General features: G+C 45.9%; 1 protein-coding gene across 1 annotated transcript in view; it reads left to right on the top strand.

Moving 5' to 3' along the window:
* The window catches only part of SNX1 (sorting nexin 1), a 104614-nt gene that overhangs the window by 49844 nt on the left and 28175 nt on the right, over positions 1-26595 (top strand). Inside the window, exons 2-8 of the mRNA XM_073579556.1 lie at positions 7598-7700; positions 12276-12397; positions 12899-12965; positions 13557-13600; positions 24916-25057; positions 25490-25568; positions 25951-26026. Coding sequence (XP_073435657.1) covers positions 7598-7700; positions 12276-12397; positions 12899-12965; positions 13557-13600; positions 24916-25057; positions 25490-25568; positions 25951-26026 — 633 coding nt within the window. The remainder of the gene's footprint in view (positions 1-7597; positions 7701-12275; positions 12398-12898; positions 12966-13556; positions 13601-24915; positions 25058-25489; positions 25569-25950; positions 26027-26595) is intronic.

Raw genomic sequence — 26595 nt, 5'->3', positions numbered from 1 at the left:
CAGAAGGTCTTGGTTCGCGGACATTGTCAACCTTCTCGCGGACGCCCCCTGGCAGCTTCCCGACAGGGCAGATCTGCTGTCTCAAGGCCCGATTTGCCACCCCAATTCTCGGTCGCTCAATTTAACGGCGTGGCTGTTGAGACCGAGGTTTTGAAACGGGCAGGATTCTCCGATCGAGTAATTCATACCATGATCCGTGCCAGAAAGCCGCCTTCTAAGATCTATTATCGTACTTGGAAAGCCTATTTCTCCTGGTGTGAAACCAATGACGTCGCGCCCATGATTTTTTCACTCCCTTCTGTTCTGGCGTTCCTTCAGGCAGGGCTGGATGCGGGGCTTGCCCTCAGTTCTTTGAAGGGTCAAGTTTCGGCTCTGTCCGTATTATTTCAGAGGACGCTGGCCTCCCGGCCCCAGGTCAAAACCTTTCTTCAGGGGGTGGCCCACACGGTTCCTCCGTACCGTGCTCCCGTGGATCCTTGGGACCTTAACCTGGTCCTTGAGGTTCTGCAAGGTTCTTTTGAACCGCTCAGGGACGTTCCCCTTTCTTTCCTCTCTTGGAAAGTGGCCTTTCTGGTGGCCATTACTTCCATCCGGCGGGTGTCGGAATTGGCGGCTCTTTCTTGCCGCTCTCCCTTTTTGGTGCTTCATCAGGACAAGGTAGTTCTGCGGCCTCCGCCCTCTTTTCTTCCGAAAGGTGGTATCCTCGTTTCACCTCAACGAGGACATTGTTCTGCCATTTTTCTGTCCGAGTCCAGCTCATCCTCGGGAGAGGTCCTTGAACAAGCTGGACTTAGTCAGGGCATTGAGAGTCTATCTAGCTAGGACGACTTCCTTGCGAAAGTCGGACTCTCTATTCATCATTCCTGATGGGGCGAGAAAAGGGCACCCAGCCTCAAAGGCCACTATTGCTCGTTGGATCAGATCGGCAATTTTGGAGGCATACCGGGTCAAGCATCGAGTGGCTCCTCCAGGGATCAGAGCGCACTCTACCCGGGCGGTGGGTGCCTCCTGGGCGGTGCACCACAGAGCTTCCGCGCTGCAGCTTTGCAAAGCTGCAACGTGGTCTTCGGTTCACACGTTTGTGAAATTCTACAGAGTCCACACCTACGCTTCGGCGGACGCCAGCCTAGGTAGAAGGATTCTGCAGGCTGCGGTGGTGAGTCCACTGGCCTGATGGAAGTTTGTTTCCCACCCCAGGGACTGCTTTGGGACGTCCCATGGTCTCTGTGTCCCCCAATGAGGCGAACGAGAAAACAGGATTTTTGGGTTGCTTACCGTAAAATCTGTTTCTCGGAGCCTTCATTGGGGGACACAGCGCCCTCCCATGTTCTACAACTCCTGTTCTTATGTTGTTTGTTGGTTACAGTTGAGTTGTTTGTTCTCAATCTATTCTGTTACTTCTCCTACTGCTTTCTCACTAACTGAGGAATTCGCCTGCCGGTCGGTGGGGTGTACACTGCGGAGGAGGAGCTAACCTTTTTTTGTGCATAGTGTCAGCCTCCTAGTGGCAGCAGCATACACCCATGGTCTCTGTGTCCCCCAATGAAGGCTCCGAGAAACAGATTTTACGGTAAGCAACCCAAAAATCCTGTTTTTTCATTTTCCCATGGGCAACAGGATAAAATGGATCCTAAAATTTGTTGGGCAATTTCTCTTGAGTACACAGATACCTCATATGTGGTCATAAACCACTGTTTGGGCGCACGGCAGGGCGCAGAAGGGAAGGAGCGCCATTTGACTTTTTGAATGGAAAATATGCCTGAATATTTAGCGGTTGCCATGTCGCGTTTGGAGAGCCCCAATGTGCCTAAACATTGGAGCTCCCCCACAATTGACACCATTTTGGAAACTAGACCCCCCAAGGAACTTATCTACATGCATAGTACTTTGAACTCCCAGGTGCTTCACAAAATGATCCGTAAAAAAATAAAGTACTTTTTTATTTCACAAAAAATTTCTTTTAGCATCAATTTTTTCATTTTCACATGGGCAACATGATAACATGGATCGTACAATTTGTTGGGCAAATTCTGAGTACACTGATACCTCATATGTGGTCATAAACCACTGTTTGGGCGCGCGGCAAGTCCTGGAAGGGAAGGAGCGCCATTTGATTTTTTGAATGGAAAATTAGCTCCAATCGTTTATCGGTTGCTATGTTGCATTTGGAGAGCCCCTGTGTGCCTAAACAATGAAAAAACCCCACAAAGGACACCATTTTGGAAACTAGACCCCTTAGGGAACTTATCTAGATGTGTGGTGAGCACTTTGAACCCCCAAGTGCTTCACAGAAGTTTATCACGCAGAGCAGTGAAACTAAAAAATTATTTTTTTTCCTCAAAAATGATTTTTTAGCCCGCTATTTTTTTTATTTTCACCTAACAGGAGAAATTGGACCACAAAAGTTGTTGTACAATTTGTCCTGAGTACACCAATACCCCATATGTGGGGGAGAGCCACTGTTTGGGCGCATGGGAGAGCTCAGAAGGGAAGGAGCACCATTTTGGAATGTTCTGCGGCATCGTGTTGCGTTTGCAGAGCCCCTGATGTGCCTAAACAGGAGAAACCCCACACAAGTGACCCCACTTTGGAAACTAGACCCCCCCCCAAGGAGCTGATCTAGATGTGTAGTGAGCACTTTGAAACCCACAAGTGCTTTACAGAAGTTTATAAACGCAGAGCCGTGAAAAAAAACACATTTTTTTCCTCAAAAATTATTTTTTTTAGCCCACTATTTCTTATTTTCCCAAGGGTAACAGGAGAAATTGGACCCCAAAAGTTGTTATCCAATTTGTCCTGCGTATGCTGGTACCCCACATGTGGGGGGGGGGCACTGTTTGGGCGCACGGCAGGGCTCAGAAGGGAAGGAGCGCCATTTGACTTTTTGAATGGAAAATTAGCTCCAATCGTTAGCAGACACCATTTCATGTTTGGAGAGCCCCTGTGTGCCTAAACTTTGGAGCTCCCCCACAAATGACCCCATTTTGGAAACTAGACCCCCTAAGGAACTTATCTAGATGCATGGTGAGCACTTTGAACCCCCAGGTGCTTCACAGAAGTTTATATCGCAAAGCCGTGAAATAAAAAATCATTTTTTTCCTCAAAAATTGAATTTTAGCCCTCAATTTTTTATTTTCACAAGGGTAACAGGATAAATTGGACCCAAAAAGTTGTTGTCCAGTTTGTCCTGAGTATGCTGGTACCCCATATGTGGGGGGGACCCATGTTTGGGCACATGTCAGGGCTCAGAAGGGCAGTAGTGACGTTTTGAAATGCAGACTTTGATGGAATAGTCTGCGGGCGTCGTTATGTTTGCAGAGCCCTTGATGTGCCTAAACAGTAGAAACCCCCCACAAGTGACCCCATTTTGGAAACTAGACCCCCCAAAGAACTTATCTAGATGTCTGGTGAGCACATTGAACCCTCAAGTGCTTCACAGAAGTTTTATAACGGAGAGCCGTGAAAATAAAATATCATTTTTTTCCACAAAAATAATTTTTTTAGCCCCCAATTTTTTATTTTCTCAAGGGTAACAGGAGAGATTAGACCCCGAAAGTTGTTGTGCAATTTTTCCTGAGTACACTGATACCCCATATGTTGGGTAAACCACTGTTTGGGCACACGTCGGGGCTTGGAAGGGAGGGAGCACTGTTTGGCTTTTTGAACGCAAAATTGGCTGGAATCAATGGTGGCGACATGTCGCGTTTGGAGACCCCCTGATGTGCCTAAACAGTGGAAACCCCTCAATTCTAACTCCAACCCTATTCCCAACACACCCCTAACCCTAATCCCAACTCTAACCATAACCCTAACCCCAACACACCCCTAATCCCAACCATAACCCTAACCACAAGCCTAACCCTAATTCCAACCAACGCTAACCGCAAAACACCCCTAACACTAATCGAACCCTAATCTGAACCCTAATTCCAACCCTTACCCTAATTCCAACCCTAATAGAAAAATAAAAATATTTTATTATTTGTCCCTATCTATTAGGGTGCTCAGCGGAGGGAGATTTACTATTTTTTTATTTTTTTTTATTTTGATCGCTATGATAGGATCTATCACAGTGATCAAAATGAATGAATGGAATCTGCCGTTTGGCAGATTCGACGGGCGCACTGCGCATGCGCTCGCCATTTTGTAAGATGGCGGCTCCCATGATCCGGGACGGAGGGACACCGGGAGCGATAGCGGCACTCGGAGGGTTTCGGGGGGGAAGGGGGGTGATCGGTATGTGGGGGAGCAGAAGTTGACGGCGGCAGCAGATCGCCCTCCTTGCTCGGTGGCAGGGGGCAATCGCCCCCGTCAGTCGGTGGAGGGAGGTCAGATCGGTGTCTCCAGCCATGGCCGATGCTATTTCAGCATCGGCCATGGCTGGATTGTAATATTTCATCAAATTTAATTGATGAAATATTACTATCGCTCTGATTAGCTGTTTCACTTTCAACAGCCAATCAGAGCGATCGTAGCCACAGGGAGGCGAAGCGACCCCTCCTGGGGTGAAGTGCAAAGCCTCCTGTATGTGCGGGTCGGGTGACTTTTCAGTGACCCCGCGTCACCCGACCCGCAGGGGGGGCTATCAATTCATGATACCACATAGGCTTCATGGGTCGGATTGGCACCGACTTTCATGACGCCTACTTGGCGTCAAAGGTCGGGAAGGGGTTAAAATCCTGCAGTGCTCGCAAGGTCCCCATGCTCAAGAAGGTACATGTGCAGGCCCATCTGAAGTTTACCAATGAACACCTAGATGATTCTGTGAGTAATTGGGAGAAGGTGCTGTGGTCTGATGAGGCAAAAATTGAGCTCTTTGGCATTAACTCCACTCACTGTGTTTGGAGGAAGAGAAATGTCAAGCATGGAGGTGGAAACATGATGTTTTGGGGGTCTTTCTCTGCTAAGGGCACAGGACTACTTGACCGCATCAATGGGAGAATGGATGGAGCCATGTACCGTAAAATCCTAAGGGACAACCTCCTTCCCTCCGCCAGGACATTAAAAATGGATCGTGGCTGGGTCTTCCAGCAAGACAATGACTCAAAACATACAGCCAAGGTAACAGTGGCGGCTCAAAAAATAGCACATTAAAGACATGGAGTGTCCTAGCCAGTCTCCAGACCTTAATCCCATAGAAAACTTATGGAGGGAGTTAAAGCTCTGAGTTGCCTAGTGACAGCCTCAAAATCTTCTTGATTTAGAGTTGTTCTGCAAAGAAGAGTGGACCAAAATTCCTCCTGACATGTGCGCAAATTTCGTCATCAACTACAAAAAAAAGTCTGACTGCTGTGCTTGCCAACAAGGGTTTTGCCACCAAGTATTAATTCTTGTTTGCCAGAGGGATCAAATACCGGTATTTCTCACTGCAAAATGCGAATTTATATAATTTATACAATGTGATTTTCTGGATTTTATTTTTGATGTTCTATCTCTCAATGTTAAAATTCACCTACCCTTAAATTATAGACTGTTTGTGTCTGTCAGTGAGCAAACTTACAAAATCAGCAAGAGATCAAATACTTATTTCCCCCACTGAATACCCTAAGAGAATTACGGTAGACCCCATTTGGAAGTCTTTCACTTCCTTCTAGGGAAGTTTTTCATGGATGGATCATGGAACCACTATAATCCATAGGGCTGTTAACATGACTCTGTTTTGCGGATTGAACAGGTGCAACCAAAACAAATCAGACATGTACAATTTTGATTTGACTCACAGGTTAAAATCGCGCACTCAAGTCTGTGGGTCCATGAAAACCCCCGACATCACATGGATGACATCCTCGTGCTATATATTTTTCAATAACTGATAGGGGAAGGTTGAAAAACTCCATGAGATTTAGTTTTTTTGTTTTTTTTTTTACATTTGACAAAAAGTGCTGAAAATCTGATGCAACACACTGATGAATAGACTTGACGTCTGAGGCCTGAAACAGTGTAGTGACCTTTGCATGTCTCTTTAGAGACAGTGCCTAAGAGAAAAAAATAAATTAAAACCTCCTTTTAAATTTAAAAATGGAGCATTAAGAAGTAATCTAGTATTGAAAAAAGACCTACCTTGCCACTCACAGGTTTTGTTATCAGAGACCAATATTGCCCATTAGGTTTTTGCACTCTGCTTTTGGTATGTGCACACGGTGTCTAATAGTTGCCAGTGTACCTGCAAATTGTTCAAAGCAGAAGATGCTTCTTGAAAATGCAAACTTTTTTTTGTGCACATACTATATATACGGTGTATGCGTGTGTGTGTATATATATATTATTGTCCTGAAGTTATATGTCTTTGTCATCCAGATATTAAAGGGGTTGTGTTAGATTTTTACGTTGCACCTTTGTAACTTGGCGCGTCCGGCTGGTATCGTGAACAGCTGATATGAGGGTGCCTGGTGTCACAACAACCCCCCTCAATCAGATATTGTTGACCTATTCTAAGGATAAGCCATCCATATAAAATCTTGGATAGACACATTACCTTATTTCCTTCTTATTTCCCGGCCTCTTTTTTTTTTCATGTGTTTTTTGTTTTTGTTTGTCAAATATAATTACGGTAAGTTTATATTTTCTACTGCGTTCTTAATAATCAAATGCTGTATGTGAAAGCCATGGATTGCCGCTCTTTTTTTTTTTTTATTTGAATTTTTTTTTTTTTTTTTTTTTTTTTTTAAACTGCAGTAAAAAATTGGTGGTAACTTACAATTAAGAATCTGCGTGTAAATGTTTTGGATCCATTTTTCATCTGTTTTTACCATAGTATTTCATCAGTGATTTTTTTTTCTCGTATTCAAAAAGTGAAACTGCAAAAATTATTATAGCCATTCTAATGTTAAAAATGGACTGCACATGGATGGGACCCATAGACATGTAAGGGGGATTTTGAGCCGTGATTTGCTTTGTGGACATGGCATGTAAATAACACAGACCAGACATAGGAAAGTACGTTTTGAACACTTGTATGAAAATCAGACATCTAAATGAGATCATAATCAATCTACTTGGTTTGGTACTTGTGGTTGTAGATGGTGAGCACTTTTTAACTTGGAATGTTCTTTAGGCCTGTTTCACACTTCAGTTGTTTGAAAACGGATCTGCCATTTTTTTGGCGGATCTGTTTTTTCCCATAGACTTGCATTAGTGGCAGATTATGACGGATGGTCATCCGTTTTTTGATGGATCCGTTTGAATTTTAGCGTATGCTATTTTAAACTGCGCATGCCCGGCAGATTTTCCCTGTCATGCATTTTAACCCTAAACGGCGTTCTTGAAGCGGTGGAAAAACTCTCTCTCTCTCGAGATCTGTTCCTTTAAATTTTATACACTGGCGCATCCGTCCACAAAACGGATCCGCTGCATCCGTTTGTTACATAGCGGAAACGGATCTGTTTTTTTTCCACTCTTGGCGGATTTCAACTGACGACAAACAACTGAAGCGTGAAACAGGCCTTAGTGAAGCGTGCTTCTCCTTCGTTGGCTTGTCTAACCAGTATAACTGAAATGTAATACTGGATACATCCTGCTCTTCAGATCTTGTTTTTAACCTTTGTGGCTGTAAACATGATACCTTTCTTCATTTGGGCTGTTTCCGTCAATGTTTTAGAGCAAAGAAGTGATTACTCCAGTGCCGCAGAAGGTGGTGGTCCAAGAAACGTCAAAAGAAAATGGACTGTTCCTGGATGATGATGACCAGGATTTGTTTGCAGGTATACAGTACATAACAATATTTGTAGTACTAGAGCACTCTACTGTATATTCCTGAAAAGGGACAGTACTGCACATTACTTTCTCATATATCTGCATAGTTGGCATGGTATTGGTGCAAAATGAGGGAATTTCAGTCTATCATCTGAATGGTCAAGTAAAGTTGCCCTTTTGTCCACCACCCGTCTGACCAGTTTTAGTATCACACCAAGTTGAGCACTGCATCGTTGGAGGCTAGTAGGTAATTCTGTGCAATCAGTTGCCTTTATTGCACCAGAAACCACAAAATACCTAGATTGTTATAGGTGCTGTTCTTGGACCAATGAAGAGAGATTTCCCATGAATAAATATGGAATTACAAATTTCTGATGGTTTGGAAGATTGCTACTAGCATTTAAAAATTGTTCAACATTACAATAACGCTGTCCTTTGCCATCATGGATTCAGTTGTAGAAGTGCCCTGCAATAGGAAATGCTTAACAACGGACATTTAACAATTCTCCATTGCATGGAAGACCAGCTCTCCAAGCAGCCACTGTGCAGGGAAAATCTGTGGCCTCTCTATTCAGGGGTCACCTCGCTAAATCTGAAATTGGACCCCCTATCAATCATTAGTGCATTGTATGCGGGTGCGTCGTTTTGATCCTGTGCGGTCGGCGCACACGTCAAAACGGCAGGCGCATCCGCATACAACGCATGTCCCTTCGTACCCAATGTTAAAGATAGGTACGCAGGACGCATGCGCATCTATGCGGTTCTGAAGGGAAGAAGTACGCAGCAGAGCACCCAAACGCAAGTGTGAACCTAGCCTTTGAGTGACCGCTCTGGTCAATAGAACTGTAGTGTCAGTAGAGCTATAAAACCCAGTACACTTCTGCTATAAAGGCCCCATCACACATAGCAATCTCGCTAGCGAGATCGCTGCTGAGTCACAACTTTTGTAACACAACAGCGATCTCACCTGCAAGATCGCTGTGTGTGACAGCGATCAGCGACCGGCCCCCCTGCCGGTATCGCTGATCGCTGCAAGAAACCTCTGGACATTTTTTTCGTCGCTGATCTCCCGCTGGCCAGCACGCATCGCTGTGTGTGACAGGCGGGAGACCAGCGATCAGCTGTAAAATAATAGAAAAAATAAATATTGTTATTCTCACCTTCCGACGTCCCGCGCAGCATTCCCGCCTCTCTCCACGCTCCGGTCCCAGTAATCCTTTGCAAGAATGACCGCGAGACTTCGCGATCCCGCGAGAACGGATGTCATCGCGGTAATTCTCGCAAAGGATTACTGGGACCGGAGCGTGGAGAGAGGCGGGAATGCTGCGCGGGACGTCGGAAGGTGAGAATAACAATATTTTTTTATTTTAATTCTATTTTTGACATGGATCCATGGCATCAGCGCTAACAAACACAGCGATGCCGCGCGCGTGGCGTCGCTGTGCTAATCGCTGGTGAAGCTGTCTGACAGCTCACCAGCCATCACATAGCGACTTACCAGCGATCCTGACACGTTGATATCGTTGTCGGGATCGCTGGTAAGTCGCTATGTGTGACTCCAGCTTAACACTTTCCGCTATCAATGGTTTGTTTTGAGTCTATAATTTTTATAGCTGTATTTACACATAGTGATAACAAAGTATTTGAACAAGCACACAGGTCAGAGAGCAGTGATTAGGAGACCTGCTGTGAAAACTGTAGGGTAGTGATTTTGCACAACATCTCTTCAGATGAAATTGAGAAAAGGCATGGGGGGAGTGAGCTCCTAATTGCTGCTTAGAAATCATTGGGCTTGAGAGAGCTGACTGGGATGTTAAGAGTTAACCCTTGTCCTGAAATGCAACTACTGCATGTAATTGGCCAGGGTCTGGAGGCCATGCTCCATGAAAACCAGCTGTACACTATACGGCTGTGTGCACACGCTGCGGATTAGGTGCGGATTCATCCGTGCGGATTTTGTAAAATCCGCAGGTGAAACCGCCGGTCAAAATACCTGTGGTTTTACCTGCGGATTGCTCTGCCGTTTTACCCTGCGGTTTTTCATCTCCTCAGTGGAGGAGATGGCAAACCGCAGCAGAATCCGCAGAAAGAATTGTCATGTCAATTCTTTCTGCGGATTGAAAACAGAAGATAATCCGCGCGGAAAATTCCGCACCGTCTGCATTGCGGTTTTTTGATTCCCATAGGGAATCATGGTACTGTACACCGCAGCAAAAACTGCTGCGGGTCCGCAGCGGCCAAAACCGCTGCGGAACCGCAGTAAAATCTGCAGCGTGTGCACACAGCCTAAAACACAAAATCTGTTTATCATTGCAGGAGAAAAACTGCAGATAGAATAAGCAGGTCAATTGCAAACTTGCTAATTTTCGTGCTTTCTAACTAATTACAAATATTTAGAATTAAGAGTCCTTAGTGGTTGATACCTTTTATTGGCTAACTGAAAAAGATGCATAAAAAAGGGGAAAGAACATGCACAAATAAGGATCACCAGACTGGAATAAAGTGAAAAAGTGTAAACATCTTTTATTGAAACAACTCTGCACAACACACAGAAAACGTTAAAAACATTAAAAATGCCCAAAGGGCAATAAGACAAATACAAAAACCAGCTCCGGTCTCTTCATCAGGGATAGACTAATACAAAATCTAGACTACAAAATTTTGTATTAGTCTATGCCTGATGAAGAGTTGAGAGTAGTCTGGAAAGCTTGCAATGTGTTACCATCCTTTTAGTTAGCCATTGAAAGGTGTCAACCACTGAGGTTTTCTATCTATCTGCTAACACGGTACAAAGATATATATCTTTCCTGTAACTAATTAAAGCAATTTACAAGGAACCTGTCATCAGGTTCATGAGGTAAGGCCAGTACCTGTAAGCCCTTATATACATATTCTAATATGCTGTATATATGCCCCCAATCCAGCCTGCAAGACAAGAAAAAGACCTTTTACTATACTCGCCTATGGGGGCGTCCTGGTCCAATGGGCATCACTGGTCTTTAGCTGGCACCTCTTCTCATTTTGTAATGCCGTGTTCCTTCCCATATCCTACGTCATCCACACAGTGTCCAGCATTGTGCTCCTGCACAGGTGTACTTCTCTGTACCCTGTCCAGGGCAGAGCAAAGTACTGCAGTGCGCCAGTGCTCTTTGGCCTTTTCTTGCACATGCGCACTGCAGTACTTTTAGGCTGTGTGCGTTTTTTAAGCGTTTCCGCCGCGTTTTTGCCGCAGCGGAAACGCTTAAACGCTAACAAGACGCATTTCCATGCAATCCTATGGGATTCTGCAGTTGCTGTGCCCATGCTGCGGATTTTTCCGCTGCGGAATTGCATAGGCAGCATCAATAGTAAAAAGTTGGTCACACTTGTCAAGTACTATGCTTGACAAGTGTGACCAACCTGTCAATCACTTTTCGCAGTGATGCTTCAAATCGCTTGGAAAAGCGCTAGCATTCTGCAAGCTAAAAACGCTTGCAATTCCGCATGCGTTTTCCCCGCGGCAGGGAGTTGTGCAACTGCAACGTGGGCACATAGCCTTACTTTGCCCTCAACAGGGCAGAGCGAAGTACACCTGCGCAGGAGCGTGATGTCGGACACTGTGTGGATGACGTAGGACGTGTCATCCACACAAAGCAGGGAAGGAGGACGGTGAACTTGATAACACCCCTTTAAAATATAGTTTACTTGGTCTGGCATGACTGTCACCCCAGGTATGTTTATACTGCTCTCCCTGCTCTGGGGGGGGGGGGGGGGTCACTTCCTTGTTGTGTAGTTGCAAATTCCTTCCTATTGAGTTCGGTAACTGGTAGGTGTACAGGAAACTATCCTGGTAGAGCATACAGAGCAGTGACATGTTTTGTTCTGTTTGTAGTAGATATTCTTCTGAATCCTTCATCAGTCTACTCTCTTGGCAAACCTTCAACATCTGCTGTTGTGGAAATATGGCCTGGATAAGGGGTTTTCACATGTTTGATCCTTCTGGTTTTGCTATTTGTATGGTCTTAGTGTAAGGTTGCATTTACACATTCGTGTGAAATATTGGTGTGCTATCTGTTTTTTTTTTTTCTCCAACAATCGATGGATGCATAGAATTTCATTGATCCATGCACACATATGTTTTAAAAACCATTTGTCTGATCCATAAGACTAAGCGCATGTCCTATCCTCATATATTTTGCAGATCCGATGCCTCCATTAAAGTCCATAGAGATCCACATAAAATGGATGAAACATTGAAGGCACTGAACTTCAGAGTTCCAATTAAGTTTAATTCTTTTTTAAACTGATCCATTGTAGAGGCAATGGATAAAAAAAAATAGATGCAATTTGGGTGACACTTAAGAAAAAAAATGTCTTTCTCACTCAGATGGTAACTCACGGATGTGTGCATGTAGCCTTAGTAGGACCCTGGGCTGACCGCTTCTGATTGCCTTGATTATAATAGAGTACAAGCTCCTTGTGTGGTAACGGGACTGCTACTTGATCCTCATCTACAACAGGCAAATGTGAAACTAAAACAATGACTTTGGTCACTTTTTTCTGTGGTTCTGTCACTTTTCTGATACTATAATTTTTGTCTACAGAATCTACTGTCAAGCTTTCCGTGGACAGCTCACGTAACAATCAGAAAAAGGAGACTCCTCTTAGTACCCCAGCACTTATTGCAGCCGCTTCTGCTACCTCCAAGCAAAAAACATATGACGAGGTAATCTGCAAAAGATTCATGTGCCTTTTATCCCCAGAAGCAACGGCCCACCATTTCACACGCTCGCATAAGGCAGAAAATAAGAAAAACAAGCTAAAAAAAAACCCCTCCAGCACCAACAATAATTGTAAGATGCTGCAGCGTAGAAACTAGCTGTTGTGACATCATATAGATCAAGCTGTCACTGTGTTGGTAAGATCTTACTAATGTGACAGTGTGCTGAAATAAAATCCACGTTGGTAGATTGTCCCTAACTTTAGGAAAATAAGCAAACAAAACGTTTAACTGAAATTTGCTTCCTTACAAAGTTACTCAAAATTATATAAATCTGCACTTTGTTAAAAACAAAAACAAAAATGAATTAAATCCATCATGCTTTGGGCTCAGGTACAATTTTTTGCATTGCTTGGTCATCTGAAATAAGTCTTATCTCCGGATGTAGATGGGAGGAAGACATAGCACAGTACCGATTGCTTATTGACTCATTTTCCTCGCTTTTAGTTAGAAGAGGAAGAACAGGAGGATCAGTTTGAACTGAACATCAGTATCACAGATCCAGAGAAGATTGGTGAGCATTTGTGTTCTCTGCCTCGGAAGACTGTTTAATTATATTCCATGTAGTTTGTAATTAGTTAAAATCCCCTGGAGTACATAGCAGAACTGATTGCATACAGTAAATATACTAGCGCATGTTTATGCTGGGAGCATAGATGGCGTGAAATCAAAATTAAATATACTCGCCTGCCCTCACTCCTGTGGATTGAATGCAGTCCTCTCCTGTGGTCTGCACTGAAACTGTAAACAAAGAGGTCTGTGATTGGCAGCAGCGGTCAACTGATTAGAAACGACATGTTGATTTGTTTCTATGACAGCACGCTAGTCTTGTAACCTTAGAGCCAATCACATCCTCAGCAGTCATTTGACTGAAGAACTGTACAGTCATTTCCTATGTAGCGACCCGCACTGCCTCCACGGTGGTAATAGTAGGCGAGTTTGTCTGATTTATTTTCACCCCACACATTCTCTCATTAATGTTTTTACTTGGGCTGAATAACACCTTCAGTCATGTCGGTTACTGATATTGGGCTATGATACTTAGAGCATTGTTTGTTATCAAGATTAATTTGCAATTTTGGTATCAATTATTCCTTTCTTTTAGGTGACGGTATGAATGCATATGTAGCTTATCAAGTATCAACTCAGGTAAGTAATGGCTGCCAGTGAAGTCATTACATTTTAGTAATTCTCTATTCTTTAATGCCTGTGTGAAACGTGATTGGCTTAGTACAGTCCAGCAATGTTAGAAGTAAGAAGGGGGTCTACAGGATTTTTAGCTATTGTGGATGGCTAATGCCTCACACACAGTGAGTGCTCTGTTTGTTTCACCTATACAAACCCCTCACACATATTAGACTAATGTTGACCAATCTCACCTGGTTCGGCTGACAGTCCAATTTATATGGGACTCTTGACAGATGATTGTTGTGTGCGTTAAGGATCTGACGTGTCTTGATTTCTCCCTGACCATCCTTTTGGTTCTCCATGTGATGATCTGCCACCAGAGATGTCTTACATTGTGTCGAACATAGGAAATCTCTGTAGAGCAAGAATTCCTGTATATGGGAAAGACAGCCAAGATAGCTGCCGGCAGAGCAATCAGCCAAACCATTATTTAGCAGTCAGCCATCTAAGCTGTATTAGGGGGCTTTAGAGTTTCCAGATGAGTCATGCAATATGAGAGAATGTTTCAGATCAAGGGTTTAAGGCTAGTTTCACACTTGCGCTGTTTTGCACAGCGTTATGAGCGCACATGAAACGCATGCAAAAAACGTTTGTAAACGCTGCGATTTTTCGTCGCATCATCGTGCGCATTACGACAAAAACGCAGCATTTGTATGCGTTTTCAAGCGTTTTCCATGCGTTTGCGTTTTTTATGTGCATGGGTTGTCCTAGGTGTCACATTTCACAGAAGGAAAATCCTTGAAAAATTCTTGCAACAGACTCCACCAATGGGACAGCAAAGAGCGTGTGTAATGGGAATTCTTTATATAGACCCTGTTTACAGCTGAATTCTTCACATTTGCTTGCATTTGCCTTTGTGAAACATGGATCTGCGCTGGAAGAGTTTTCACTTCAACTTGGATCTGGACATGAGGATGGCTCAGGCTTATGCAGTTGCTTGCCAGCAACAAAGGGAGAGAGAGCGACAGCGAAGATGGCAGCGGCGGCGTTTGTGGATACATACCATTATTGAACTCCGGGAGAGCCGTGGAGCATACCACACCCTCTACAGCGAGCTCCAGGCAAACCCAGAGACATTTACAGATTATACCCGGATGTCCCAACAAAGCTTCAGGGATTTACTTGCTCGTGTTGAACAATCCATCCAGAGACAGGACACAGCTCCGTCGTGCGATTCCTCCTGAGGAACGGCTCCTGGTCACATTACGGTATGTAGTATTGGAAAACCAATGCCTGCATAATTTTCTTTGTTGTGACATGTACTATTCCAAAGCTGGCAGAATTATTGTTCTGCCATGTAGTAAACAAAAGGCTGCAGATTTATTTTTATGCCTTTTTTTTTTTTTTTTTTTTTAAATCCATATACATATTAATTTTTGTATTTTCTTGGTTTCCCAGATTCCCACTTCCAGTACTGGATTGGAATCTCCACCTTGTCTGGAATTGTTGCGGACACCTGCCGGGCTTTGTGGAACGTTCTCTGTCCTGAATTTATGCCTCTCCCCACCGCCGAAAAGTGGATGGAAATAGCAGAAAAATTCTGGACAGTTTGCAATTTCCCCAACTGTTTGGGAGCAGTGGATGGGAAACACATCCGGATTATCAAACTAAAAACAACTGGATCTGAGTACTTTAACTACAAAAAGTACTTTTCTACAGTACTCATGGCCATTGCGGATGCAGACTGTATGTTTGTTGCAGTGGACATTGGGGCATTTGGCCGTGGGAATGACTCCCAGGCTTTTAAGAACTCGGACATGGGCCGGAGGTTGTATGGCAACCAGTTCAATTTCCCCATGCCACGGCCTCTTCCCAACACCGAAGGTCCGCCACAGCCATTTGTAATGGTTGGAGATGAGGCATTCCAGATGTGCCAAAACCTGCTCAAATCCTACTCCAGCCGGGACTCGGACCACACTAAAAAATTTTTTATTTACAGGCTGACCAGGGCCAGAAGAACTGTAGTGTGCCTTTGGTATACTGGTCTCCAGATGGCGCATTCTTGGCACAGCCATTAATCTGAAACTGGAAACAGTGGATGAGGTGGTGAAGGCCTGTGTGGTTCTACGTAATTTTGTCATGGTTAGAGAGCATCCGAACTTTAAACTTGATGATGCAGCTCCTAACCCATTGCCTGAATTTAATCAGCACCCTCTCAGGTCATCCGTTGAAGTTGGCCAAATGAGGGACCAATTTGCGGCCTACTTCAACTCAGATGTAGGACGGGTGGAATGGCAAGATCAAATGGTGTAAAAATGTTTTCTTGTGTGTATGTTAATAATAAAAACCTGTTTTGATACCTGTACCGAGTGCACTCTCTTTTTACACGCCAATACAATAACTGGCCAGGTGTACTAGTGAATTCATGATGCTGTGTTTTGTGCATCATGAATTTACTAGTACTCCTGACCAGGTGACTATACATACATACATACATACACACACATTGTATGACCTTTATCATCTCTACAGTTTGTGTTCATTTTTCAGCGACGGTGGAGATAATACAAATAATATTTGTGTCACATGGCTTGATGTTACAAATAGTGATTTGGAGATGCACTAGCATCCGTCACTCTTTATGACACATGACCCTGTGACTATAAATATTATTTGTAGTTTTCCCTTCACCCATGACAGCACCACATGAGAGAGGGATCCGCCCCGCCAGGACAGGAACCTACTGAAACATAAGGGGCGGCACCTCTCCCCCGCTTCAGTTGGGTTCCTGTCCTGGAAAGGAATCCCTCTGACAGCGGCGGCGCCTGTCAGGATGAAAGACCCAGGGCCGTCCCGGCGTTTAAATCGCAGGGCTGACTTACCTGCGACGCCGGCAGCTGGTAGCGCAGTCCCCGGGGTGTTGCTTGATCCGGGCCCCGGGTTCGTGCGGGCACGTCCCGATGTCCTCCCTGCGGGGGTTTCTCCACGTGCCGCCCTCCCCCTGCGCGCGCGCGCGCGCCCGTCCTTCGCCTGCATGCAGGGGAAGCCGGGGGCGGAGACCGGCGTCCGACGTCAGCGGCGCAGAGGATCCTGGGAGCGCGACCGCTGACGTCATCAGGATGCGACGGTCATGGCGCCGGGCGCGACGCCGACCAGGCGGCTGGCGGTCGCGGGGGGGAGGGGTAATGAGGGGCACTCACCGATTAAAGAAGGAGCAGAAGCGGCTGCAGGGGTGACAATGGCGTCTCAGGAGGATCGCTCACCGTCCCCATTGTCCCTGCCCCCATCGCAAGCTTCTGGTCGCAAGTGCCGCTCGAGCGGCAAAAGCAGCAGCCGTCCAAGTCACCGATCGAGGGATTCCTCGAGGTCAAAAGAACGCAGAACGCATGCTCCTTCGCAGCCCCAGAGCCCGGTATCAGTCTTTCCTGGGTGGTGAGTGATCTCCGTGAAAGTAGACAATGTTATAATAGGCCTTCCTATGTCTTTTTTTTTTTTTTTTTAGGGAGGCAAAAAAGCTATAAGCAAAAAGAAAAATAGAGTATGTGCCATATGCCACAGCCCTTTAGCGAAAGAATACCAAAAGGATTTATGTGTCAGCTGTATCCAGCGGATTATGGCTGAAGAGGCGCCGAGCCTGGCAACAAACCTCAGATCAATAATAAAGTCGGAGGTTCAGGGCTCACTTAAAAAATTATTAAAAAAGAAAAGTAAGAGTAGGAAAGCCTCCCCGAGTTCCTCGTCAGGCTCCTCCTCTTCGGAGTATCAAGTTGAGCACGGGTCATCTTCATCCTCAGACAGTGATACGGGGGGCAGACCTTGCTTTCCCGTAGAAGATACGGACGCCCTCCTTAAAGCCATCAGGTCCACTATGGGCCTGCAGGAGGAGAAGGTAGAGAGATCACTGGAGGATGTGATGTTTGGTGGCCTACAAGAAAGGAAAAAGCGTACCTTTCCGGTCAATGACAAGATTCAGGCCCTAATCGAGAGAGAGTGGAAGAAACCGGAGAAGTCAGGTAGCCTTCCCTCCTCTTCAAAGCAAAGATACCCCTTTGAGGCTAAGGACACGGACATCTGGGACAAGGTCCTAAAGATTGACGCAGCAGTGTCTAGGTCTTCCAAAAAGTCGGCCCTGCCCCTGGAGGATTCAGGGGTTTTGAGAGATCCCTTGGATAAAAAAGAGGACTCATACCTAAGGCACACTTGGGAGGCAGCGGCAGGGGGTCTGAAACCAGCAATAGCCGGCACCTGCACAGCCCGGTCATTAATGGTCTGGTTGCAACAACTGGAAGAAAAATTGGTCTCCAAAGTACCAAGAGAGAAGATATTAGGAGAAATGTACCTGCTACACGGAGCTGCCGCCTTCTTGGCTGACACCTCCGCCGACTCGATGAGGTTAACGGCAAAAGCAGCGGGGCTGTCGAACGCCGCAAGACCGGCGTTATGGCTCAAAGGCTGCCCTGGGGACATTCAATCTAAGGCAAAATTATGCTAGTTACCATGTGATGGGCAGTTCTTGTTTGGAAAAGACCTGGATGACATCCTGGAAAAAGCCGGTGATAAAAAGAAGGGCTTCCCCAGATTCATGGGTGATCAAAGGAGACCGCCCTTTCGGAGGGGAAGGTTCAATCGAGGCCGTCCCCCGGGAGAGCGGAAAAGGTGGGACGACAAGAGGAAAAAAGAACCAGGGTTCATGTTTGGGGGGAAATACCTCAACCGCCAAAAAATCCCCGCAATGACACCAGCCCTCCTGTGGGGGGAAGATTGAGGCTCTTTTCTCAAGAATGGGAGAAAATATCGGCCAACAATTGGATCCTGAAAATTATAAAGAATGGCCTAAAAATCCCTTTCTTCCAGTATCCAAGAGCTTCATTTGTGGTGACCCCCGTCAGAAAGGAACCAGGAGAGCAATCAGCCATAGAAACAGAAATCTTAGGACTATTGGAGAAACAAGTTCTGATAGAGGTCCCGAAAGATCAAGAGAGAAGGGGGTTCTATTCTCCCCTCTTCCTAATAAAAAACCCCGACCTTTCCTTCAGAACGGTAATAAATCTCAGGCGCCTTAATCAATGGATCATGAACCAAACATTCAAAATGGAATCAGTGACTTCGGCCATAAAGCTGTTACACCACAACTGCTTCATGGCCGTAATAGATTTGAAGGATGCCTATTACCATATCCCGATGCACCAAGAATACCAGAAATACCTGAGGGTAGCCCTATACATCCAGGGCGACCTCAGGCATTTTCAATTTACAGCTCTTCCGTTTGGCATCTCCATAGCGCCAAGGATTTTTACAAAAGTAATAGCAGAAATGACAGCTTTCCTTCGAATCCACAATGTGATTATGGTGCCTTACTTGGACGATTTTCTGGTCATTGGCAATTCAGAACATCAGGTAGAGAAAATAACAGAGACCCTGCAAAGACTGGGTTGGATGGTAAACTTAAAAAAATCAAAACTTCAACCCCTAAGGAAACAAACGTTTCTAAGTTTCATCTTGGACTCCGACCGTCAAGTTTGTCTCTTGCCAGAGAAAAAACTAGAGAAGGTGAGAGAAATGACCCTGACGGCAATACAGCATCCTCACATGACCCTAAGAAGGGCAATGTCCCTGTTGGGCACGCTAACAGCCTGTATCCCAGCGGTCAACTGGGCACAGTTTCATACCCGACAACTGCAGGCGGAAATCTTGTTAGCCCAGAAACGATTGAAAGGGCGTTTAGAAGGGAAGCTGGAACTTTCCGAAAGGGGGAAAAACTCTCACTTGGTGGCTAGACGGCACAAATTTAGCAGGGGGAACCTTGTGGCACAGGCCCGTGTCCGATGTAATATTGACGGACGCAAGCTCCTCAGGATGGGGGGCACACCTGAGAGAACATATGGCCCAAGGGTCCTGGGGTCACATAGAGCAGAAGGCTTCCTCCAACTTAAGAGAGTTAAGAGCGATAAACAGAGCCCTAGAGGCATTCATTCCCATGTTACAGGGTCAAAACGTCCGAATTATGTCAGACAACAGGGTGGCAGTGGCGTATGTCAACCACCAGGGAGGGACAAGGTCAAACTCCCTAATGGACGAAGCCAAAAGAATCTTCCTCAAAGCAGAGCAACATCTAACCTCCCTAACGGCCCTGCATATCAAAGGGACAGAAAATGTTCAAGCCGACTTTCTAAGCCGCAACAAGTTAAAACAGGGAGAGTGGGCCTTAAATCGTGTAATATTCCAGAAGATAGTACAGTTATGGGGGCAGCCAGTAATCGACCTCTTTGCCACCAAAAGCAACCGGCAAGTGAGGAGATTCTGCTCATTAAACCCAGGGGAAAACCCGTGGGCAGTAGACGCTCTACAAATCCTGTGGCTGTTTAAACTGAGCTATGCCTTTCCCCCAGTAGCGTTAATCCCGGCAGTGGTAAAAAAGATAAGAGACGAGCAAGCCAGAGTAATCCTCATAGCCCCGTTCTGGCCAAAAAGACCGTGGTTTTCACTACTACAAATGATGTCTCTCTCGGACCCGTGGGTACTGCCAGAGATTCCAGATTTATTAGCTCAGGGGCCGATATTCCACAAACAAGTCAAGGGGCTCCATCTGACGGCGTGGAATTTGAGAGGGCACTTTTGAGAGATAAAGGGTTTTCCCCGGGGTTGGTGACTACTCTAATGAAAAGTAGAAAACCAATAACAACCAACATATATGGCAGAACGTGGAAGAAATTCCTACAATTCCTGGGAAAACCGTTAGGTCAAGAACCCCCAATCGAGTCCATCTTGGAGTTCTTGCAGGCAGGCCTACAGCTAGGCCTGGCGGTTAATACCCTCAAGGTACAGGTTTCAGCGCTGGGTGCATTATACAATTGCAATATAGCAGCAAACAGATGGGTAGCCAGGTTTATAAAATCTTGCCACAGATCTAGGCCAGTTTCCTTACCGAAAATAGCTCCATGGGATCTAAATCTGGTGCTGGAAGCCCTTACGAAGGAGCCGTTTGAACCCATACAGCAGATTTCAACTAAAAATCTCACCCTAAAAACCATCATTTTGGTAGCTCTAACGTAGGCACGTAAAGTTAGTGACTTACAGGCCCTTTCAGTCAACCCACCATATACCCAGATATACCAAGATAGGGTGGTTATGAGAACAGACCCTGCTTACTTGCCGAAAGTAGTAACTAACTTTCACCGAAACCAAGAGATTGTCCTCCCTTCCTTTTGCGAGAATCCGAAAAACCCAGGGGAGGAGAAATTTCATAGCCTAGACGTTAAAAGAACCCTAGTAGAGTATATGTCTATAACCAGCCAGTGGAGGAGGTCCCAGTCCCTATTCGTAGCCTTCCAGGGTGCTAGGAAAGGTTATGGAGTGTCAAAGGGGACTATTGCCCGATGGATTAGGGAGGCCATTAGTGTAGCCTATTCAGCTAGTGGTATCCCGGTTCCTGACGGCATCAAGGTTCATTCCACCAGAGCCGTGGCGACCTCCTGGGCTGAGAAAGCAGAGGTATCAATAGAGAAAATTTGTAAGGCCGCTACCTGGGCCTCACCCTCAACTTTCTTTAGACACTATAGACTAAATCTATCCTCCTCTGCTGACTTGACCTTTGGTAGAAGGGTGTTGCAAGCGGTGGTCCCTCCCTAAGGTGTTCGAAGTCTCCAGAATCTCTCATGTGGTGCTGTCATGGGTGAAGGGAAAACCACCATGGTTACTTACCGGTAGCCGATTTTTGCGGAACCCATGACAGCACCCGTATATTTCCCCCCCTTTTTCACCGTTTGGGTGTGCACAATAGTCGGGTGTATTTGTGTGATGTGGTGTTGGATAAATATGTAACTAACCGGGAAGTCCTCTCAAATGCTCTGTAATCCAACTGAAGCGGGGGAGAGGTGCCGCCCCTTATGTTTCAGTAGGTTCCTGTCCTGGCGGGGCGGATCCCTCTCTCATGTGGTGCTATCATGGGTTCCGGAAAAACCGGCTACCGGTAAGTAACCATGGTGGTATCATCACTGTGGCTTGAGTTTGAACGCAGACTGGAGACATAAAGGTTATACAGCTTCTACAACACCCAGACCTGGTGTCATGCTGAAGTGAGGACGCCCAAACTAACGCATCCTGACTTCAGAAAGTTATCACACATGGGCAGGAGAATACACATATGAGTTAAACTAAAGCATTGCTACAGTCTGCTTGAAATATATGCAGACTGAAGCGACGCTGCAGGTTAAAACTCGTGTATTCACCTGCCCAGGTGTGATAGTTATGATACAAGGCCAGGGTATTGTACATATGACATGTATTTTCCCCATCATGTCATCAGTTTATTCAACACACACTGAATAGAGGATGTGGTTAATTACAAGGTATATCTAGAATCCCCTTGCCTTGTCTCACAAATAGTTAAATGATGATGGTAAAAAAAACACCACCCTCAATTAACTTATTTGATACCTGGCAAGGTAACAATAGATATGCCTTGCACTCAACACCATCCTCTATTCCAGGGTTCCCCAACTCCAGCCCTCAAGGCCCACCAGCAACAGATCATGTTTTCAGGAATTCCTTTGTATTTCACAGGTGAAGCAATTATCACGTGAGCAATACAAAGGAAATCCTGAAAACATGATCTGTTGGTGGGCCTTGAGGACTGGAGTAGGGGAACCCTACTCTATTCAGTCTGTGCAATATTAGCAGACTGAAGACTGGTGGTGAAAATACAAGTCATAGATTAGTGTTTTGACACCACATAGCTCCAAGACTGACACAAGAAACATGTGTCAGTAATGGAGCTATGTGGTGTCAAAAACGCAAAGTGTACGGCGCAGTGTGTATAGACGGCGAAAGACATATTAATGAAACCGTATTTTGTGAAAGCAGAATTGCACATTTATTTTTAAACCAAAAAAAAAAATCAAATTTTTTATTGTGAATGACTTTTGGGGGAAGATTGGGATACTTTGGGGGTGTGGAGAGACGAGGAACGGCTGGAAGTTGAGGAAGGGGTTCTAGGGGAAGGGGCGATGAAAGTACTGAGGGAAGGGAGAAGTGGTGTCCGGGGTGTGGGGTGATGGAGGAAGGGGAGCCCCGGTTACTCCGCGCTGGGAGCTGCACCCGGACGGCTTATATGGGGGAGTCTCACACTGGGACTAGTGTCAGCTTACTGCGGCTGGCCAGGAGTTTGGGGCTGTCTGGTTGGCGATGCCCCAGGGTGAGGGCTGTCTGGTTGGCGATGCCCCAGGGTGAGGGCTGTCTGGTTGGCGATGCCCCAGGGTGAGGGCTGTCAGGTTGGCGATGCCCCAGGGTGAGGGCTGTCTGGTTGGCGATGCCCAGGGGTGAGGGCTGTCTGGTTGGCGATGCCCAGGGGTGAGGGCTGTCTGGTTGGCGATGCCCAGGGGTGAGGGCTGTCTGGTTGGCGATGCCCAGGGGTGAGGGCTGTCTGGTTGGCGATGCCCAGGGGTGAGGGCTGTCTGGTTGGCGATGCCCAGGGGTGAGGGCTGTCTGGTTGGCGATGCCCAGGGGTGAGGGCTGTCTGGTTGGCGATGCCCAGGGGTGAGGGCTGTCTGGTTGGCGATGCCCAGGGGTGAGGGCTGTCTGGTTGGCGATGCCCAGGGGTGAGGGCTGTCTGGTTGGCGATGCCCAGGGGTGAGGGCTGACTGGTTGCTGATGCCCAGGCTATGACCCTTGCAGGGACAATTTGTGATTGTTCATGTGGTCACACCGTTTATTAAGTTGTTGAATCTTAGAAGGTCAGAATTTGATACCAGAGACATTTTTCCTGAAATTTTCTGGCGACTGTCCTGATTTCTCCTGTGCTTGGCATGGTTCACACATGTCTGTGGGCATCCAATAGAATGTGACGTCTTGTCACAAGGAAGAGCAAATCACCATTACCGTGAGCCAATGTGGCTTAAGCCTTGATGGCCCCGTTGTACACCGTGTACCCCTGCCCACAGAGGTCGCATTAACGCCTGTCTGGGCGTCTGACGCGCAGGCAGGCGAAAAAACGCCTTCGGATTAGTACGATACGTCCACGGGACGCATCATTCTAAGCTACAGTGGCAGCGAGTTGGACGGAGCTGGGGAAAGGGCAGTATCAGATGTTGCGGAGCGACTCACATCATCGCGGCGCGCCCTTTGTGCTTGTCTCTCAGCGGGTGGTAGCGTGCAGCAGCGTCCGTACGGACACGTGACCCGCGCGACTGACGTCATCGCGGCGCGCTCTCTCTGTGCATCTCAGCGTGTGTAGCATCAGTTGGCCTCTCCGCGGCCAATGGCAGCCGGGGGCAGGGCTTGCTGGCTGTGCGTTATTGGCGGCATGTGACGTGGGCGTCACTCGTACGGTGGTCAGCACTATTATGGAGATGGGGGTGCAGTATACGTACTCCTCCGTGGTGAAAAATACTCCTCAAAAATATTGGGAGGAGTATTTTTACTCCTCTGAAAAATATGTAGCGCGACCTCTGGGTGGCGGTGCACCTAGGAGGAGAAGTGGTGGCAGTTCACCTAGGAGGAAAAGTGGTGGCGGTGCTCCTATGATGAGGAGAAGTGGTGGCGGTGCTCCTATGATGAGGAGAAGTGGTGGCGGTGCTCCTATGATGAGGAGAAGTGGTGGCGGTGCTCCTATGATGAGGAGAAGTGGTGGCGGTGCTCCTATGATGAGGAGAAGTGGTGGCGGTGCTCCTATGATGGGCCAGTTCTTGCTGGGATGGAAAATATTCAGATCCAGAAGACATGCTGGAATTAAAACAAAAAAAAAGATTAGTACATAATAAATTTGAAAGGAGAGACAGACATGTTGAAGAATACTCACATTTTGGCTGATGCAGCTTGGATCCAAAGGGCTCCGTAATTTCAAAGGCTGTCTGCTCTCTTCCAGTCTGTATAGTGAGTCGTATGACCGTGCAGACACCTTTTATCTATACTCCTCCCAATGTTGCTTGTGTAGGGGGTGGTTTAAACCAGTGTCTAGACATTGTTTACTCTAAAAGCGCTGACGAGCGCACGACCACGCGCACGACAGCAATCACATACTGTAATGTTATTTTTTTGCGCCTTCCGTGCTCGCCCGCGCGCATGCGTTTTTTTTTTTTTTTCCCCCGAGGTTGGGCAGAACAAAAAATGCAACATGTAGCGTTTGGGCACACACCTGGAAAATGCGCAGCGCACGAAAACGCTAATGAGCGCGTGCAATCGCTAGGCCCTGTGCACCCCATTTTAAAGATAGGGGACCATTGCACGTGCGCCCGATGCGCTGCGCGATAAAACGCTAGTGTGAAACCAGCCTAAGTGAGAAAATGGACAGAATTCACCTTGTTGCAATTATTTGTCAATTTGGCTTCTTTTTATTCCAGACCAATTTGCCAATGTTCAGAAGCAAGCATTTCACTGTGAAGAGGCGGTTCAGTGACTTCCTGGGCCTTTTTGAGAAGCTTTCTGAAAAGCATACCCATCAAGGAGTCATAATCGCTCCACCTCCTGAGAAAAGCCTCATAGGTGAGTAGTACTACTACATTAATTCTTTGCCTAGTTCATTTTACATGGAATATATTCAAGGTACACACTGGCAGACACAGAGAGAAGAGAGCCCGTTGCAAGAACACTATATGGGCCCCTTGCAGTCCAATAGCCAATCATAATGCACAATTCTACCTGCTTTGGAGGTGAATGTGTGCCCCCTAACTCTTGGGCCCATGTGGCCACACAGATTGCACTAATGATTCATCCGCCTCTGAAGGTACATATGGAAGCGGGGAAAATGTCAAATGTTAGTATCTAGTATTTTCTCTCTGTAAAAATAAAGAATATGGCTAAGCGATGTGGATGTTTTATGGCCACAAAACTGGTGTTTGTACTTGTAAATTTGCTTGTTTTCTTGCGTGGAAAATGCTGCTTATCTGATGCATGTTATTTTTTTTTTTTTTTCAGGTATGACCAAAGTGAAGGTGGGAAAAGAGGATTCTTCTTCAGCTGAATTTCTGGAGAGAAGACGAGCTGCTTTGGAGAGGTAGGAGGCAAATTGGTGCCTAAAGGTATCTCATGATATTGTACTGTATATTCAGGTCAGAAAGCGGATATTACACTGGCTGATTTCCTCTGTCTTGAAGAATTGTCATGGACTATGATTAGTTGCTTACATTTGTTTAGAGGCTTGACAGGTTTAGTAATGCAACATTTTGCATTGACCGTTTTGTATGCAGTTTTTACTTACATGGAGGACTACATGTTAAGGTAGTCTCATGTTTGTTTTTTTACAATATTAGGATTTAACTATTTTTGTTTGATTTCAAACTTTAGATGATTAGATCTTCCATTTTATGGATGATTTGTGCACAGTTCTATTACTTCTGTTGACTGATGTATGTACACTGCCGTCATATTTGTTACAGATACCTTCAAAGAGTTGTTAGCCACCCTACTCTGTTACAAGACCCAGATGTGCGTGAATTTTTGGAGAAGGAAGAGGTGAGAGTTAAAGCTTCAAATACATATTATGGTATATAAGCTCATCCTTGTAAAATGCCCGAGTGCTGTTTGATGTTTTATCAGACAGCACTCTGACCCCTAGAATCTCACAAATCGATTCACACATCCGTGAAGATGACAGATCTGAGAATGAGATTGTTGAAATTCCGAGCATGTCTTATTCTGATCCTATGCTGGGGATTAGAATAGGACGTACCCAGTGGTCTGTGTGCTGGGCAGCACACAGATGTTTGTTATAAGTGTTTTATTACAGAAGTGTCATTGGGGGACACGTGAAATCTGCTGGCACCAGGAAGCTAACTTTTGCTTATGTTTTATTCCGGCAGATTTCTAAACTTTTTTTTCTTTAATTTTGCATAACAAAGTGGATTGGGCCACTAGCAACGGAGAAAAAAGCCTGTCGTGGTTAGTCTATATCCTTTCTCTTCAGCGTGGCAGGCCCATAGTACCTTGACGTAGTCAAAAATCACGTACTTGGGCAGCTAGTCCTTTTGCCTTTTTGAATCCCCCCCCACCCCACCAGAGCATGGTGCGTTGATTTAAGCAGT

The sequence above is a fragment of the Dendrobates tinctorius genome, unplaced genomic scaffold (assembly GCF_039654945.1).
Source record: "Dendrobates tinctorius isolate UK_male_01 unplaced genomic scaffold, ASM3965494v1 ptg000062l, whole genome shotgun sequence".
Classification (NCBI taxonomy): domain Eukaryota; kingdom Metazoa; phylum Chordata; class Amphibia; order Anura; family Dendrobatidae; genus Dendrobates; species Dendrobates tinctorius.
This window is presented reverse-complemented; position numbering and strand designations above follow the sequence as displayed.